The following is a 19,581-nucleotide window of genomic DNA, read 5'->3' on the forward strand; positions in this document are numbered from 1 at the left end:
ACAAAGAGTCAGAAAAAAACCGCCATGCACACAGCAACACGCCAACCAAGTGTATATATATATGTCAGTCGCAACTAGCTTCATTTTAGAAGGAAACTGAGACACAGAAACAAATTACTTGTATAACATCATACTGCTGGCAATTAGCCAACACTAAACTTCCAGCTCAGGTCTGACTCCCAAGTACCCTGCTGCTGCTGCTGGTAAGTCACTCCAGTCGTGTCTGACTCTGTGTGACCCCATATATGGCAGCCCACCAGGCTCGCCCGTCCCTGGGATTCTCCAGGCAAGACCCAAGTACCCTACTTTCCCATAAAAAATCCAGAGTGATGTTTACTTCTACAAAAAGGCTGGCTGCATCTGGCCCACACTGAGTAGCAGTTATGACCTGGGGAGGGACTTACTATGGATTGTACATTTGATAGAAAGTCATTTTGAGGACAGACTGTCTGACCCAGGATATTAGCTCCCAGAAGATATTTACTCAATTATTTTTTTAATTAAAAAGATATAAGGTGATGAATTAATTCATTGTACCTGTCAGGAAATCAACCCATTGCCAAATATTTATGCAACTACTGTCCAGGCCAAGCATGCAGCTAGATGCTATGAGAAAATAAGAGACTAGTCACAGAAAATGGCCTTCTGTGAAGAAACATATAGGCTTATGCAGAAAGAAGACTAAACACATACAATCCAGTAAATCAACACAGTAATGTAGTCCTCTCATGTGGGGAACATGCTATTTCTTACAGGAGTCAAAAGAATAGCCCTCCTTAGAGTCAAGCCTCTGTAGAGTCAAATGGTCATGATGCCTCTATGGCCGATCTCTGGCCCTTACTCTCACTGCTACCTCTCTCTGGAGGGCACTTCCTCCACTCCTCTGCCCACTGGAGTTCTTTTCATCATTCAAAGCCGGGAGCAAACAGTACGCTTCTGTGTTGCTTTCCTACCTCCCCAAAGTCAGTATTAGCACCTCTTTCATCATGTGCTTACTGCAAAGCACACGCGAAACATCTCTGTGTTAGCACTTGACACAGAATGTGGTACTTATTCTCAAATCTTACTTTCCCACTGAATGACAGCTAAAGAAGGCATCATGCCTTATTGGTACCCCTGAATACCTTGCCTAGGGCTTAGCAGCATAGAAGCCCCTCATTGAGTATTTGAAGGGTAATTAATGAGAAGGGTAATGAATCTGGCTTGATAAGACCCTATAGGGCATTAGATTTCACCCTCCACATTACCTACTAATTTCCTACTTATGAAATCTCCCCCAAAAACCATCCTACAGACTCTGTCTGAACAAAATAAATATCAGCTTGAAATGCTGAAAAGTGCTTATATTGACCTAAAATTTGCCTCCCTATAACATCTTCAAATCCATAATTGGCCGTAATTCTAATCTGTCGATGATGATTCTTCAATGTTTAAAGGCAAATATTTAAAGTACTGTGTCAGGCCCTTGGAATAAGAGTCAGTACAGATACTCTCTTTTATAAAGTGAGCTCAAGGCAATTCCATAAGCAACTAGAGCATGACTTCCCCCAAAGGGAATCTACTAACTTTCCCCAGTAAATCAAATCCAGCTGAAGCAAATTGGCTCTATAACACTTTCACACGATACCTAAACAAATGGGCCTTTTCATTTCATTCAAGAAATATTTGTGGAGACTTCCTTGGCAGTCCAATAGTTAAGACTGCACTTCCACTGCATGGGGGCAAGGATTCAATCCCTGGTTGGAGAACTACGACCCCACATGCATACAGAGTAGCCAAAAAAATAAAAATTTTAAAAACATATATATATATATAAACAGAAATATTTGGGGGTACTAAGCATCAATTGCACTCATCTCACACACTAGTAAAGTAATGCTCAAAATTCTCCAAGCCAGGCTTTAGCAATACGTGAACCGTGAACTTCCAGATGTTCAAACTCTTTTTAGAAAAGGCAGAGGAACCAGAGATCAAATTGCCAACATCTGCTGGATCATGGAAAAAGCAAGAGAGTTCCAGAAAAACATCTATTTCCGCTTTATTGACTATGCCAAAGCCTTTGACTGTGTGGATCCAATAAACTGTGGAAAACTCTGAAAGAGATGGGAATACCAGACCACCTGACCTGCCTCTTGAGAAACCTGTATGCAGGTCAGGAAGCAACAGTTAGAACTGGACATGGAACAACAGACTGGTTCCAAATAGGAAAAGGAGTACGACAAGGCTGTATATTGTCACCCTGCTTATTTAACTTATATGCAGAGTACATCATGAGAAATGTTGGGCTGGAAGAAGCACAAGCTGGAATCAAGATTGCCGGGAGAAATATCAACAACCTCAGATATACAGATGACACCACCCTTGTGGCAGAAAGTGAAGAGGAACTCAAAAGCCTCTTGATGAAAGTGAAAGAGGAGAGTGAAAAAGTTGGCTTAAAGCTCAACATTCAGAAAACGAAGACCATGGCATCTGGTCCCATCACCTCATCGGAAATAGATGGGGAAACAGTGGAAACAGTGGCAGACTTTATTTTGGGGGGCTCCAAAATCACTGCAGATGGTGATTGCAGCCATGTAATTAAAAGACACTTACTCCTTGGAAGGAAAGTTATGACCAACCTAGACAGCATATTGAAAAGCAGAGACATTACTTTGCCAACAAAGGTCCATCTAGTCAAGGCTATGGTTTTTCCAGTGGTCATGTATGGATGTGAGAGTTGGACTGTGAAGAAAGCTGCGTGCCAAAGAATTGATGCTTTTGAACTGTGGTGTTGGAGAAGACTCTTGAGAGTCCCTTGGACTGCAAGAAGATCTAACCAGTCCATCCTAAAGTAAATCAGTCCTGGGTGTTCATTGGAAGGATTGATGCTAAAGCTAAAACTCCAGTCCTTTGGCCACCTCATGCGAAGAGTTGACTCATTGGAAAAGATCCTGATGCTGGAAGGGATTGGGGGCAGGAGGAGAAGGGGACGACAGAGGATGAGATCGCTGGATGGCATCGCTGACTCAATGGACATGAGTTTGAGTGAACTCCGGGAATTGGTGTTGGACAGGGAGGCCTGGCGTGCTGCGATATTTGGGGTCGCAAAGAGTTGGACACAACTGAGTGACTGAACTGAACTGAGCTGAAGCATCAATTACGTTATGTTCCAAGTGCAGCCCTAGACCCTGGGGTCACAGCAGAGTACGAATCAGATGACGTCTCTGTACTTGTACTACTACTCTGTGTCTCAATCCTGAAAAACAAAAGATGTATATTCAGTTTTGTGCAACAAGCTCCTCTGTGAGACTTCCTTGTCTCATGGCAAATGTTCAGGAAGATAGTATCTTTGAGGTAATTTTGCATCTACTCTTTGATCCATCTGGTTTAAAAATTTACTAACTTGGGGAGAGAAAAAGATCACAAAAAAATTGGGGGGAACAACAGCTAAAATCACATGATAAAGAGTTAAGCTTGTGCGTGTTGACCAAAATGCTATAGGAATTTAAAGAACAGAGGCTCAGTGATGGGAAAGGCAAAGAGGAAGCTGATTTAGGGAAATGTTTTTATACTTAAAATAGCTTCTATTTATTGAGCATTTTCTATGTCCCAGGAGCACTTCTAAGCCAACTGTCATGTGTAATTGACTCACTTGATTCTAACAAAACCCTGCAAGGAAAACACTACTATTTTCTTCACTTTATATGATACACAGAGGAGTAGAATGATTTGCCAAAGTCACAGACAATGTGGTCCAGAGTCTGGTTGCTTACCCGGGGGTTCCCAACCCCCTGTGGCCTGTTAAGAACCCGGCCACACAGCAAGAGGTGAGCGGAGGGTGGGTGGGCCAGCACAGGTAGCGACACTTCCTCTGGCCCTGGCCATCGCTCCCCCATTGCTTTCATTACCACCTGAACCATCCACACCTGCACCCTAATCCCTGGAAAAACTGTCTTCCATGAAATCATTCCCTGGTGCCATAAAAGTTGGAGAACACTGGCTTAACCAATACATTATATTGCCTCTCATCATTCTTACAAGTTCATGTTAACCCATGGCCAAGGTCAGATACCCCTCCATCAGTGCCAGTGGTGACACGATGGTTTCCTAGAGGTGAGTCAGGACCCTGTGGAGACAGGAAGAGAATTCTCCATGCCTACCTTTCCATCCCACACCTTCTCTTTCCCACTGATGACCATCCACTGGCAGCAGGTAGGAGAAGGATGACAGCACAGCTGGAACACTGGCAGTTTGCCAGGGACAGGGACCAGCCCAGGGCAGTGTTGTAACAGCGCCTGTGGCGGCCAGTGTCTTGGCTCTGCATCTCAACCCCACTCCACCAGCTTCTGGGTGACCTCGTATCACATCACACCAATCTGAGATTCGATTTCACGTGTTTATAAAAACCTGAGTTTGCCAAGGCGATCCTTTCCTGGGCTGCTGCTCTATTATTTTACTCAAGGGTTTGTGGAGGAAGGCTGGAGGCAGCAGCACAGTGCAGAACGCAAAATTCCGTGTACTGAAGGATCCGATTTCAACCATTCTGCCAAAAGCTACAGTCTTGACAAATGTACTGTTATTTAGCACCAGTTCTGAGTGAGGGGGTGGGAACATACGAAGCACAGGGTTAAACCAGTGACCCGAACATTGCCCTCCTCACATGCACGACACCAGAAACCAGCTACAGAGGATTCAAAAGGAGCAAATCCCTTAATCTCTCCAATTCTTTTTCCTGGTTCGCTAGAGCAGCCAAGGATGGGGTGAGGCTTTCACTTATGAATAAATGGTTCCGCTTCATTGTCCCCACACAGGACAACATGGCCAAACGAGTTGCGATTGTGGGCGCTGGGGCCACTGGCCTGGCTTCCATCAAGTGCTGTCTGGAGGAAGGGCTAAAGCCCACCTGCTTCGAGAGGAGTGATGACCTTGGGGGGCTGTGGAGATTCACCGTAAGTAGAGTTTCCGTGACTTTGTTGTGTGTCTGTTGGAAAAGGGTTGACTGGTGCAAAAAGAGATTGAATTTCTTCCACAAGGGCTGGCACCCATGAGGAGGAGCTAGAAACATCCGCTGAACAGGGAGACAGAAAGGGCCATTGAAAATTTTTTTTTTTAAAAAAGCAGAAGGGCACCACCTGAATTTGGGTGGGAAGTGCATCAGCTGCCTTATAAACTACACCCAAAGCCAAGAGGAAGAAAGATGCCCATGAAGGGTAGAAGAGGATGAAGTGGCTGAGACAAGCTGGGAAAGCTCAGGACAAGGGAGGATAAGACCAGAACTCTGGGGGTCTGAAGCAAGAAACTGCAGTGTGGGGGCAACGGTATGAATACAGTGCAGGAATTTCTGCCTCTGCCTGCAAGACTGAGCTGCTTATACCAACTTCTTTTTCCAGCCCTGCTCTATCTTAAGTAAAGCAGCATAAGACTCAGTGTAGGGGGAGTTCTGTACTCAAGGTCTTGTGATCCTGGCAGTTCCAACCCATGCCAAGAACAATCACAAGTAAAGGATGTGAGTTTGGAGACTTTTTTGATGCTGGAGGAAAATAAAAGTAATATTCTCAGGACTACAGTATGGATTGGAGAGGGGAGGAGGGAGAGGCAACTATAAAGCCCACCCTTGACTGCCCTGGGACCCAGGAGAATCACAGGGGCCCTACTGGAGTCACTGAAACTCTGAACTCCACAGCTCAGCCAGAGAGATTTTTGCATCAGATTTCCTCAAACTTATTGTTTTTCCTTCTTTTCAGGAGAACAAGAATATTTCCTATGAGCTTTAAATGTGCTAAGGAGAAAGATGTCAAAAGAATGAAAAGGAGCAAGGTCTCAGATATCCTGGCCTCAGAGGCCCTAAGAGATTAAGAGAAAGACCTAGCATTCTCTTATTATTGAAGGGTAGAACTTGGAACAGGAATAAAGCACTCATTTACTAATTCAGTGAGCAAAGCTCCAGAGAGGCCAAAGGTGCTAATTTCATATCAGTTCAGTCACTCAGTCATGTCCGACACTTTGTGACCCCATGAATCGCAGCAAGCCAGACCTCCCTGTCCATCACCAACTCCCGAAGTCTACCCAAATTCATCGAGTCAGTGATGCCATTCAGCCATCTCATCCTCTGTTGTCCCCTTCTCCTCCTGCCCCCAATCCCTCCCAGCATCAGGGTCTTTTCCAATGAGTCAACTCTTCACATGAGGTGGCCAAAGGACTGGAGTTTCAGCTTCAGCATCAGTCCTTTCAATGAATACCCAGGACTGATCTCCTTTAGGATGGACTGGTTAGATCTTCTTGCAGTCCAAGGGACTCTCAAGAGTCTTCTCCAACACCACAGTTCAAAAGCATCAATTCTTTGGCACTCAGATTTCTTCACAGTCCAGCTCTCACATCCATACATGACCACTGGAAAAACCATATAGCCTTGACTAGACGGACCTTTGTTGGCAAAGTAATGTCTCTGCTTTTGAATATGCTATCTAGGTTGGTCATAACTTTCCTTCCAAGGAGTAAGCGTCTTTTAATTTCATGGCTGCAGTCACCATCTGCCGTGATTTTGGAGCCCCCAAAAATAAAGTCTGACACTGTTTCCACTGTTTCCCCATCTATTTCCCATGAGGTGATGGGACCGGATGCCATGATCTAAGTTTTCTGAATGTTCAGCTTTAAGCCAACTTTTTCACTCTCCTCTTTCACTTTCATCAAGAGGCTTTTGAGTTCCTCTTCACTTTCTGCCATAAGGGTGGTGTCATCTGCATATCTGAAGTTATTGATATTTCTCCCAGCAATCTTGATTCCAGCTTGTCCTTCCAGCCCAGCGTTTCTCATGATGTACTCTTCATAGAAGTTAAATAAGCAGGGTGATAATATACAGCCTTGTCGTACTCCTTTTCCTATTTGGAACCAGTCTGTGGTTGCACGTCCAGTTCTAACTGTTGCTTCCTGACCTGCATACAGGTTTCTCAAGAGGCAGGTCAGGTGGTCTGGTATTCCCATCTCTTGAAGAATTTTCCACAGTTTATTGTGATCCACACAGTCAAAGGCTTTGGCATAGTCAGTAAAGCAGAAATAGATGTTTTTCTGGAACTCTCTTGCTTTTTCCATGATCCAGCGGACGTTGGCAATTTGATCTCTGGTTCCTCTGCCTTTTCTAAAATCAGCTTGAACATCAGGAAGTTCACGCTTCATGTATTGCTGAAGCCTGGCTTGGAGAATTTTGAGCATTACTTTACTAGCATGTGAGATGAGTGCAATTGTGCAGTAGTTTGAGCATTCTTTGGCATTGCCTTTCTTTGGGATTGGAATGAAAACGGACCTTTTCCAGTCCTGTGGCCACTGCTGAGTTTTCCAAATTTGCTGGCTTATTGAGGGCAGCACTTTCACAGCATCATCTTTCAGGATTTGGAATAGCTCAACTGGAATTCCATCACCTCCACTAGCTTTGTATGTAGTGATGCTTTCTAAGGCCCATTTGACTTCACATTCCAGGATGTCTGGCTCTAGGTGAGTGATCACACCATCGTGATTATCTGGGTCATGAAGATCTTTTTTTTGTACAGTTCTTCTGTGTATTCTTGCCACCTCTTCTTACTATCTCCTGCTTCTGTTAGGTCCATACCATTTTTGTCCTTTATCGAGCCCATCTTTGCATGAAATGTTCCCTTGGTATCTCTAATTTTCTTGAAGAGATCTCTAGTCTTTCCCATTCTGTTGCTTTCCTCTATTTCTTTGCATTGATCGCTGAGGAAAGCTTTCTTCTCTCTTCTTGCTATTCTTTGGAACTTTGCATTCAGATGCTTATATCTTTCCTTTTCTCCTTTGCTTTTCCCTTCTCTTCTTTTCACAGCTATTTGTTTTTTTTAATATAAATTTATTTATTTTAATTGGAGGTTAATTACTTTACAATATTTTATTGGTTTTGCCATACATCAACATGAATCTGCCACAGGTATACCCATGTTCCCCATCCTGAACCCCCTCCTCCTCCCTCCCTTTACCATCCCTCTGGGTTGTCCCAGTGCACCAGCCCCAAGCATTCTGTATCGTGCACCGAACCTGGACTGGCGATTCGTTTCATATATGATATTATACATGTTTTGATGCCATTCTCCTAAATCATCCCACCCTCTCCCTCTCCCACAGAGTCCAAAAGACTGTTCTATACATCTGTGTCTCTTCTTCTATCTTGCTTACAGAGTTATCGTTACCATCTTTCTAAATTCCATATATATGAGTTAGTATACTGTATTGGTGTTTTTCTTTCTGGCTTACTTCATCTGTATAATAGGCTCCAGTTTCATCCACCTCATTAGAACTGATTCAAATGTATTCTTTTTAATGGCTGAGTAATACTCCATTGTGTATATGTACCACAGCTTTCTTATCCATTCATCTGCTGATGGACATCTAGGTTGCTTCCATGTCCTGGCTATTATAAACAGTGCTGTGATGAACATTGGGGTACACGTGTCTCTTTCAATTCTGGTTTCCTCGGTGTGTATGCCCAGCAGTGGGATTGCTGGGTCATATGGCAGTTCTATTTCCAGTTTTTTAAAAAATCTCCACACTGTTCTCCAGAGTGGCTGTACTAGTTTGCATTCCCACCAACGGTGTAAGAGGGTTCCCTTTTCTCCACACCCTCTTCAGAATTTATTGCTTGTAGACTTTTGGATCACAGTCATTCTGACTGGCGTGAAATGGTACCTCATTGTGGTTTTGGTTTGCATTTCTCTGATAATGAGTGATGTTGAGCATCTTTTCCTGTGTTTGTTAGCCATCTGTATGTCTTCTTTGGAGAAATGTCTATTTAGTTCTTTGGCCCATTTTTTGACTGGGTCATTTATTTTTCTGGAATTGAGCTGCAGGGGCTGCTTATATATTTTTGAGATGAGTTGTTTGTCAGTTGCTTCATTTGCTATTATTTTCTCCCATTCTGAAGGCTGCCTTTTCACCTTGCTAATAGTTTCCTTTGTTGTGCAGAAGCTTTTAAGTTTAATTAGGTCCCATTTGTTTATTTTTGCTTTTATTTCCAATATTCTGGGAGGTGGGTCATAGAGGATCCTGCTGTGATGTATGTCAGAAAGTGTTTTGCCTATGTTCTCCTCTAAAAGTTTTATAGTTTCTGGTCTTACGTTGAGATCTTTAATCCATTTTGAGTTTATTTTTGTGTATGGTGTTAGAAAGTGTTCTAGTTTCATTCTTTTACAAGTGGTTTACCAGTTTTCCAAGCACCACTTGTTAAAGAGATTGTCTTTAATCCATTGTATATTCTTGCCTTCTTTGTCAAAGATAAGGTGTCCATAGGTGCGTGGATCCTCCTCAGACAGCCATTTCGCTTTTTTGCATTTCTTTTCCATGATGCTAGTTTAGTCCCAGCATAAACCAGCTTGGCTCACATAAAGAAAAACTGCATATCTTGAAATGTGTCCAACCACCAAATGTGACCATCGATGCACAGAGACCTCCCCAAGGGGCCTAGGGGAAAGAGAACTTCTGTTCCTATGATTCAAACCACATACATTCCAAAAGACAAGCAGAACCTGACATGTATGCCATAATGGCCTCTCATGGCCATTGAAGACACTGCTAATCAAACACTATTAGGACTCAGGGACTCATACTCAGACATTTGTGACTCTTTAGACTATAGCCTGCCAAGCTCCTCTGTTCATGGGATTTTCCAGGCAATACTGGAGTGGGTTGCTATTTCCTCCTCTAGAAGATCTTCCCAACACGGGGATCAAACTCGTGTCTCCCATGTATCCCTCATTGCAGGACATTCTTTATCTCTAGACATCAAGGAAACCCAGTCAAACACTATTCCCTTCACCTAATTAACCTCAGAATCCTTCTTAACACAACACCTCAGATTACCACTAATTAATCTGATGTGTTAGCATTAATCCATCAGAGTTGAGAGCTGGCTTGCAGAATAAATTTCCAGAATAGAGGGACAATTAGTAGAGTTGTTTGGTTAAAGTAATCTCAGTCATAGCAAAATGTAAGCCCAGAGACCTTGGGATACCAGAGAAAAATGCCCCTTATGTCAATCACATATACCCAATTATTAACACACTAAAAAAAAAAAAAAAAAAAAACCATTGATGAAGAATCAAAAGAAATGTGTTCTAGATCCATCTGTGCCCAACTGGCTATGTAATTGGACAGATCAAACACCTATGCACAAAGCACTGTGAGGGACACAAAAATGAGAAACAGTCATCCTGCCCTGTGGTGATGCCCAGTCTCTTTACGAGACTGATAGAAAAGGGCAGGATCTTGCAAGTCGGGAGCAGTACTATGGGCATTTAAATGAAGTCAGGATAACATCCACTTGAGGGAAGCCAAGGAAGGCTTCATGGAGGAGATAGTGTGTGATGGACTCTAGAAGATTTCAACAGGCAAATGAGATTGAGTGGGAAATACCAGGGAGGATATTGTAAAGAAAAAGTACTGTGCTTGTTGGAAAATAAAAATAGCTTATTGGTACATGGGGTATGTGTAAGAGAAAACATGGAAGAAGAGGACAGTGGTGGAATGTTTGAGGATTCACACTCCATTTAGAAGGAGCTTCCATGGTGGCTCAGCTAGTAAAGAATCTGCCTGTAATGCAGGAGATGAAGGAGATACTGATTCTATCCTCAGGTGGGGAAGATACCCTGGTGGAGGTCATGGAAACCCCCACAGTATTCTTACCTGGAGAATCCCATAGAGAGAGGAGCCTGGTGGGCTACAGTCCTTAGGGTCACAAAGAGTTGGACACAGCTGAAGCAACTGAGCACACACGCACACACTCCATTTAGAAAGCAATGGATAATAAGCAGAATTAATGTCTTTGTTGCTATTGTGTTTGTTTGGATTGCATGATAGGAAGACCCATATATGTTTCTCTCAAGTAAAGAGAATATACTTGGGATAACAGGAAATGACTGAATACATTAGCCCAAATTGAGACAAAATCCTAGCAGTAAAAGGAAGAAGTAGAATTGCAGATCCAAGTGGAAGGATTTGCCTTGGGAAAGTGCAGAGGCACACTTTCCTCAGAGACAGGAAAGGAAGGAAAAAGGGACATGGACAAGAGATGTTGAGGTGAAGGAGAGAAGACACAGGAGCAAACACAATGGAGGCCTCAGTTCTTTCAGGAAAACATGGCATCTGTGGAGGCTGAAGAAGTCAGGGTGGAGAATGAAGGAAAAAAGAGGTCACTGTGAGGCAAGTGATAGCACATCAAAAGGATGAGAAAGAGGGTGACCCAGCAGTAGCCTAAGTAATTAACAACTCCTTTCAGTCCCCATTACCTCATCTGTAAAATGAGAACATGGAGTCAGTTTAAAAAATAGATAAAAGCTAAATTACTAGGGTCTTGGGAGGCAGGAAAAATCACCTCCACCTTCATTCAGCAGCTCTCTCTTGATACAGAAGCCTCTTTAAGGCACCTCTGTACTACCTGGAGATTCCTCTAGAGCCTGACTGAAAATCTCTAAACTAAGTGACCTTATAGGGGACTTTCAGCTTTAACGTGCTATGAGTCTCCTGAGTCTTTCTAGAGAAATCCCTTCCAGCTCCTACCCCAGCAGATACACACACACACACACACACACAGAAGACGGTTGGAGGTGTCTTTGCAATCAAAGCAAGTGGCACATTCAAAACCTGTAGAATTAGAGTCTGCCCAGGCAAGGGCTCTCCTTGCCACAAAATGTACAAGGGTTATTTTTAGGACCTGTTCTGGGTGGAAGGGGTCACAAAGCAAAAATAAAATGGCAAACTGCAGAAACCTAAGAAAACAAATATGGAGAAGGTTTCTAATAAGTGGAGAGATGCCCTCAACATTATAGAGATTATGGACTACTGCTGTTTAATTCAATATTCATATGGGCATAACTCTGGCCTCTTCTAGACCACAGTCTTAAAGAGGAAGCAGACAAAGGTTGCAACGGAAAAGAAAGCCCATTTCTTTTCCGGGGTGGGGGAGGGGTTGGCAACATTTCAAAAGAAAACAACCCACCTGTGAGCACCAAATCCAGTGGCAGCAGGAGGCAAGTGTGGAACATCTGTTCGACAACCAACTCTCTCAGGCTCTGAATAGGGAAAGGAGGCTTAGAACAGTAATGCTAAAGGCTGATTATTCAACTGTAGAGGAATAATTGAAGAAAAACATGCCAGGAATTATCCTGTCGCTCATAACTAATATTACTCTTAGACGGTTTTAGGTTAGGAAGGAGCCTTGAGAAATAGCCTTCATGTAGAACACTGACACCATCTAGAGGTAATTATACTATGCTGACAGAAACACATTCTGCTTCACCCTTCACATCTCTGTAACAATAATCCTCCCCTGGAATGACATTCTTCCTCTGTCCATCAAGGTCTTTGCCTCCACACATGTATCCTTTTGCTTATTCCAGTTATTGAGTACCCACTATGTGCTTTGTGCTGTGTTGTACTTAGTCACTCAGTTGTATCAGACTCTTTGCAATTCCATGGACTGTAGTCCACCAGGCTCCTCTGTCCATGGGGATTCTCCAAGCAAGAACACTGGAGTGGGTTGCCATGCCCTCCTCCAGGGGATCTTCCCACCCCAGGGATCGAATCCAGGTCTCCTGCATAGCAGGCAGATTCTTTACCAGCTGAGCCAGCAGCGAAGCCCAAGAACACTGGAGTGGGTAGCCCATCCCTTCTCCAGGAGAACTTCCTGACCCAGGAATTGAACCGAGATCTCCTGCATTGCAGGTGGATTCTTTACCAGCTGAGCAACCCAGCAAACCCACGAGGCACCTTATGTACCACATATTTTTGGATTCAGTGAGGGCAATGATTAAGTATAATACTTCACCCCTTAAATCATTGAAGGTTTCTTTAGGTGTGTTCAGCCTAACTCTTACAGGGGTCGAAATGATCTGTTAAATGGATACCTTTTTACTTCTTAAAAATTTATTTTTTAAGTTCAGTAATCTTAGTAGGTTTCACTTTATTCATATATTAAACAAACATTTATTGAATTCATATCATCTTGGAATAGATCCACCTGATAGGCCCCTACCCTCTCATGGGGTTCCTCAAGCCTTCTCTGAGGTTTCCACAGCCCACCTGTGCTGTAGATCTGAAGACAGATCTATAGACTGTGGACAGACTATATATAGGCAGTCTGACTATAGGGAAAAGAAGTGACAAAGTAAAATGGGCTCTGACTTTTCAAAGGAGAGGAAAAGAAGGAAACAATTGTTCTTGAGAACAAGAGCTGTGAACAACCTAGCTCAGGGTTCCCCACACTCAGTGTTGAGAGAAAGTCTCTAATGTGTCTATATAGTAGTCACTTTAATTATCATTTTATATCCATATTTTAAATGAGAAAGGAGAGACCTCTGACCTGACAAAGCTTCTTCCCATTGCCAACAGTCTTCTCTGGAGGACACAGAACTTGAGAAAGTAAATCTCCATGGTAATTGTAGAAGAATAATACAAAACAGTTAATATTTTTTGAGAGCTTATCAGGCAGTGTTCTAAATGCATTCAGTTCAGTTCAGTTCAGTCGCACAGTCATGTCTGACTCTTTGTGATTAGAGCTATCATTTCATTTTATCCAAGGGTTATATGTACTATTGTTATTCCTATTTCAAGAGGAGAAAACTGAGACACAGAGAACTTAAGAAAATTCCCAAGGTCACCCAGCTAAAAATGTTCTGCTTAAATATGAACCCAGGCTGTCTGACTCCAGGACCTGCGCTGTCTAGAACTATACTCCATTCATTTCCAGAGTCTGTGCCATAGCTCAGGAATAAGGGCGTGCAAATCCTGGACTGTTCATGAAATCCCATGAAGTGTTCTACTGAATATAATGTCCTTACTATTGTATTGCAGCACCAAGTGGACCAAGAAGCCAAAAACCCCTCAATTCTTGCCCTTATTATTTCCCCTTTTCCCTCCTCTCATTCGGGCTTCCCTGGTGGCTCAGAGAGTAAATAATACACCCACAATGCGGGAGACCTGAGTTCGATCCCTGGGTTGGGAAGATCCCCTGGAAAAGGGGACCCACTGGAAAAGCTACCCACTCCAGTATTCTGGCCTAGAGAATTCCATGGACAGAGGAGCCTGGCAGGCTACAGTCCATGGGGTCACAAAGAGTTGGACATGACTGAGTGACTTTCACATACACACACCTCTCATTCAGTTGCCCCTTCAAGACAAAAATGTTTCCCCTAAGTGTCCTCATCAACTCTCAGGAAAAACATGAGTCCACACACAGCATACCATGGCAACTGGCAAACTAAGACGGAGAGAATGCCAAGAGTGCCTGCCGCCAGGGGTCCCAGTGGCGCCTGGGAATCATTGGGACATTTTTTTCACAGAGGCAAACCCTGGAGGGGAGGGCTCAGGACTTGCAAACCTCATTCAGAAGTGCCATGGACCTGTAATCTCTGTATATACCTTAAACACATCAGACCTTGTGTTTTTACCAAGAGAAACAAGCAGAGGAGGAAAGAGACAGAGCATGTTGGATTCCACCCTATAGGCTGACATCTGTGATACATTGTTTCACAATAAGCTTCAGTGTTTCCTGTAAAGTTTTCTTCTTCCTGCCTTTACAGTTATCTTCCAAACTGTTGCAAAACAAAGCTGGTTTTGGTTTCTTTATTTTCTATTTTTGTTTGTGGGTTCATTTGTTTTAAAGTCACCATGGTTTCATGACTTATTCAGTTTCAGTGAGTCTCCACTGCTCTTTGATTTTTAAACATGCCATTACTAAATGCTTTAAAGTTTCTTGAACTATTTTTATGAAAATCTTTACAACAAGATATTATACACATCTCTACCCTTCTTTAACAGTGTATATTCCAAATTTAGCCTTTTATTACTGCTAACTAGAAATCGGCAGTATTAACAAAGTATTATTTACAATATGCTGCTCTCAGATGCCAGAGAAAAGTGAATGAGCTTTGGTCACACACTGACTGATCCCAAAATGTTGATAACTGGTGTTTTTCTCCTTACACTCTAGTTGTTTCCCTTGCTGTTTGCTCTCACTTCTCAATATTACAGCTCTTTAGAGCTATTCGCATTCTCTTCATTCCTATAACCCGGAAGAAACTTGATCATGTTTAACTACATCAAACCAACACTAAATTTAGTTCTAATACCTGGCTTCAAGTTTAAGGATGGTCTAAACCTGTGCTGTCCAGTAAGGTAGCCACCAGCCACAGGTAACTGTGGAATGTAGTCGATTTGACTACAGAACTGAATTTTTTATTTCATTTAATTTTGATTAATTTTCATTTTAAAGCCAATACTCAGTTCAGTTACTGGAGAATCTTTATGCGTTTGTTAACAATTTGGGTATGCAAATCCACTTTTTCCAGTGAAAATTTAGCATTTGGATTCAGGTTTGTAAAATATACACTAGACTTAAAAGACTTAATATGAGAAAAAAAAGTTCATACTTCATTAATAATTTTGATTGATTACATATTGAAATTATGAAATTTTGGAATTATTGAGTATCCTCTTTACCTTTTTTAATGTGGCTATTGGAAATTTTTAAAGTGCATGTGTGGCCTACATCCCACTCTTATCAGGTAGGACTGCTCTAAAGTCTTGTTACTCAAAGCATGGTCCATGACCAGTAGTATCTGCAAGTCAACTTGCTAGAAATACAGGATCTCAGGCTCACCCAGACCTACCAAGTCAACATCTACACATGAATAAGATTCCCCACGCAATTCTTAATAAGATTTAGAAGCGCTAATCTAAACAGCTGTGATCCTCAATCTGTGGAAAAGAATCAGATTTGTTTGTTTTAATTTCCAAGGAAGTATAGACAATTATATTTGTGAAATACAATAAAAAGAGCTATAATAAGGTGAAAATGAAACAAAACATAAATTCAAATTTCTTTGAAAGTGTGTACAAGGCAATTACTGTAGAAAATCACTATTATACTTGTGACTTTTTACTAAACAAAACATTATGTGTGAAATACCAGTTCTCCATTAAACACCTATAGCCACACTTTCTCTATGCATCGTACATATTAATACTTAAGGCTTATAATGTGGTAATTAAGCTTGCTTCTTGTTTGTCATTTTATCTAATCTGGATTGGATGGGCGACAACACTCCTCCCAAGACCTAACATATATCTAAACCGTTTCTGAGTTTTGTTTAACAGCACACATAAAGAAATGAGGCTCACAGAATATAAGAATGGAATGGAAGAAAAAAATTCAAAGCAACCTCAGCAAGCTCAGGATATTCATTTTTTTAACTGCTATCCAAAGTGAAGCAAGTGGCACTGTATTTTTAAAACTTATCTTCAGTCCTTTACCAGTAGTAGTCAGTTCTGACCATTTATTCTGTAAAGTTATAATCAAATATCAATTATCTTCCAATCAAAGAAAATAGCTTATAGCTTTTATGCACTTTTGGGTAATAGTTTTCAAACTAGCCTTGAAATATCACACACTGTAATGGAGTCCTACTCACATGACTACTACACAGTTCAAATCCCACACAACTCATCACATGACTTAGACAAAGCCAAGATGGATCCCGTTCATCACTAAGGAGTCCGCATGCGTGAATACTGAACAATGTCAAATTATCGCTATAAAAGTTTTAAGACGCTTACCCTCAACTTCTGTACTTACATTGTCATAAACTGGTAGCAAAGAGTTCATACCAGTCTGGCTCTTTGAACAGCACTGCTTTAGATCTTCTACAGAATAAAAGGTCAGGATTTAAACAGTCATCTTTCTCCGAAGCCATTTAGATTCCAGTTTTCTAGATGTGTTCTGGATAAATAAGACTATCAGATGTGGAGCCACAAATAAGCAAGATAATGGGAACTCATCAGTTGATGAGATCTGTATCATTACTTCAAACTATAAAGATATGTTATAATTTTATTTTCTGTTATCACAACACATGTCACATTTCATGCAGCTCTAGATTCACACCTTTTGAGGGAACAAAGTACGTCCTCTCCATATGTGAGGTTTATATTCACATTTCTACTTGATCATAAAAATGATTTTTATTTCACAGGAAAAAGGAACTATACATATCCAAGATGGCAAATAATATTAAAATGCTAAGAACTTTCCCACTGAAATTAGAACAATCCTTTATAATACACCCAAAAAACAGAGACAATGTATATACCTAAATGAGTAACTAAAACTGCCCACTATTCAGCCTTGTAGTATTAGTTGTCTGAGATGTTGTTATTTGCTGGTTATTTAAGTTCAAACTGGGATGGGAAATTCTTTAGCATTTTGCCATGCTCGCAGTTGTCCAGTCTGGAAACCCTTGACCTGCTTCTTCTCCCAAACCATAAATCTAATCAGTTTAGATTTTAATTGTAATGCATTAATTGTAATGCACAGCATTAATTGTAATGCATACAATCCTATGCATTCTACCTTTCTGCTACCTAACAAATCCAATCTTTTTCAGTTTCAACTGTCATTGCTTTTGCTCAGGTTCTCATTGGCAATTGTATGGATTTGTGTTTCTAGTTCTTAACTAGCCTCATTCCCTTCCTTTCCAGATCCCTTTATCTTTTGTAAAACCAGAATTATATTTTCAAAATTTAATATGAATCACTTCCATCAGTTTCTACGAAATTCAAATTCCTTAATTTTAGATACAAAATCCTTCATAATCTGAATGCCCTTTCTCCATAATCCTTTTGACAATACCTCATGAAATCAACATACCTAGCAACCGTTCATCCTCTAGAAACTACTTTCTGAGTCTGGTGTATTTCCATATTTTCCTTTATTTTGCAGTGATACTGTGTAAATCTAGACAGGTAAGTTTATCCTATGTTTGTTAGCACATAATGATGAAATTGTAATTCTTATCCTGATATTCATCATTTTTCAAGTTAAGTGCAGGATACCAAATCCCATTAGAAAGTAGAAGGTCGCATACATAAATTGTCTGGGTCACCTTAATCTTAGTCAATGTTTCAAATATCTAAAAATTAGTATTCATTTCATGTGTGTGCACGCTATATGCACACATGCATACACACTCATGTGCGTGCACTGCTTGTACAGGAACATGTTGAAGAAGGCAGAGCCAGCCTCTACAAGTCTGTGGTTTCCAACAGCTGCAAGGAGATGTCTTGTTACCCGGACTTTCCATTCCCAGAAGATTATCCAAACTATGTGCCAAATTCTCAATTCCTGGATTATCTCAAAATGTATGCAAACCGGTTCAACCTCCTGGAATGCATTCAATTCAAGGTAAGAAAGGCACCAAACATCAGTTAGCAGTCAGGAAATATTTCCTACCTATTTTGTGTTATCTCTCTCTACCTGGGGTTCTATAAATGAGAGAATGAACTGGCAAGACCAACAACACCTGGTTGGATTCTTTTTCCCCTTTTACTTACAATCACCCTAAGTAAATCTGGAGGTGGAAGTGAATAGTTGGCTTAAGGATTCATCTGTAGAATTTTTTTAGTTTGCAATGCTTCCATCCAAGTATCCAAATGGACCTTAAAAATATCAAATCACATTTTCAGTTTGAGCCAAATGCCTATACACAGGGACATTGAGAACTTCCTACCAGCTCCTGGGTTCTCCCTTTTTACTGTCCTTTTTACTGGCTCATATACAAGAGAATCTCACTGTTTGAAGGAAAATTTTTCTAGATATCTTTGGAATTAGAAAAATCTTTGACATTGTTCTTCTCATTGACCATACCCACCTCCTTTCCCATTTTAGGGGAAGAGACAGGTGGTAGGTAGAAAGACAGAAGCAAATAAATATATCCTCTTTCTTTCTTCCTGTTTTTCCTTTCTCTCAAGAAACACATGAAAATTCATATGATTCTCTTCTCCTATTATCCTCCCTATAAGAGGTAGGGATGGTTAGGAATTGATGGAGAATTACACAGAAAAAGTAACATGCATGGAAAGATTGATCAAAACAAGTACCATGTAAGATTCACATTCACAACCTTTAAAGTATTCCTGATCAAAATGAAATCACTGTCTGTACCTCCATATTCATTACAGCATTATTTACAAAGGCCAAACTATAGAAATAACTTGTGTCCATTGATGGATAAGTAGATACAGAAATGTAATAGATGATTAATAAATAAGATAGACAGACAATGGAATATTATTCAGCCTTGGTAAAAAAAATATTCTGTCACTTGCAAACACATGGATGAACCTTGAGGGCATTATACTAAATGAAATAACTCAGACAGAGATAGACAAATTTACATGATCTCATTTATATGCAGAATCCAAAAATAAAAAGGGACCTTCCCTGGCAGTCCAGCAGTTAAAACTCTGAACTCCCAATCCAGGGGGCATGTGTTCAATCCCCAGTTGGGAAACTAAAGATTCCTCATGCCCCCCGAAGCATTGCCAAAACAAACAAACAAACAAACAAACACCAAACTCATAGAAATAGAGAACATACTGATGGCTGCCAGAAGTAGGCTAGGGTGTAAGGGAAGGTGGTCAAAAGGTATAAACTTCCAGTTATAAGACAAATTAGTTCTGGAGATACTTTTTATATTGTGTAAATCAATCCTGGAGATGTATTGGTAATTATACCATACTGTATATTTGAAAGTTGCTGAGAGAATAGATCAT

General features: G+C 41.1%; 1 protein-coding gene across 5 annotated transcripts in view; it reads left to right on the top strand.

Annotated features, from left to right (window-relative positions):
- FMO1 (flavin containing dimethylaniline monoxygenase 1) overlaps positions 1–19,581 on the top strand; it is a 47,241-nt gene that overhangs the window by 12,498 nt on the left and 15,162 nt on the right. For 4 of the 5 annotated variants that reach the window (XM_061382594.1, XM_061382595.1, XM_061382596.1 and 1 more), the window contains 2 exons: positions 4,791–4,928; positions 18,023–18,211. In XM_061382594.1, the coding sequence (XP_061238578.1) occupies positions 4,797–4,928; positions 18,023–18,211 (321 nt within the window). In that variant the 5' untranslated portion in view covers positions 4,791–4,796. Of the gene's footprint in view, positions 1–312; positions 3,334–4,790; positions 4,929–18,022; positions 18,212–19,581 lie in introns of those variants that run through there. The other variant, XM_061382593.1, reaches the window with a different exon arrangement.

The sequence above is a fragment of the Bos javanicus genome, chromosome 16 (genome assembly GCF_032452875.1).
Source record: "Bos javanicus breed banteng chromosome 16, ARS-OSU_banteng_1.0, whole genome shotgun sequence".
Classification (NCBI taxonomy): Eukaryota; Metazoa; Chordata; class Mammalia; order Artiodactyla; family Bovidae; genus Bos; species Bos javanicus.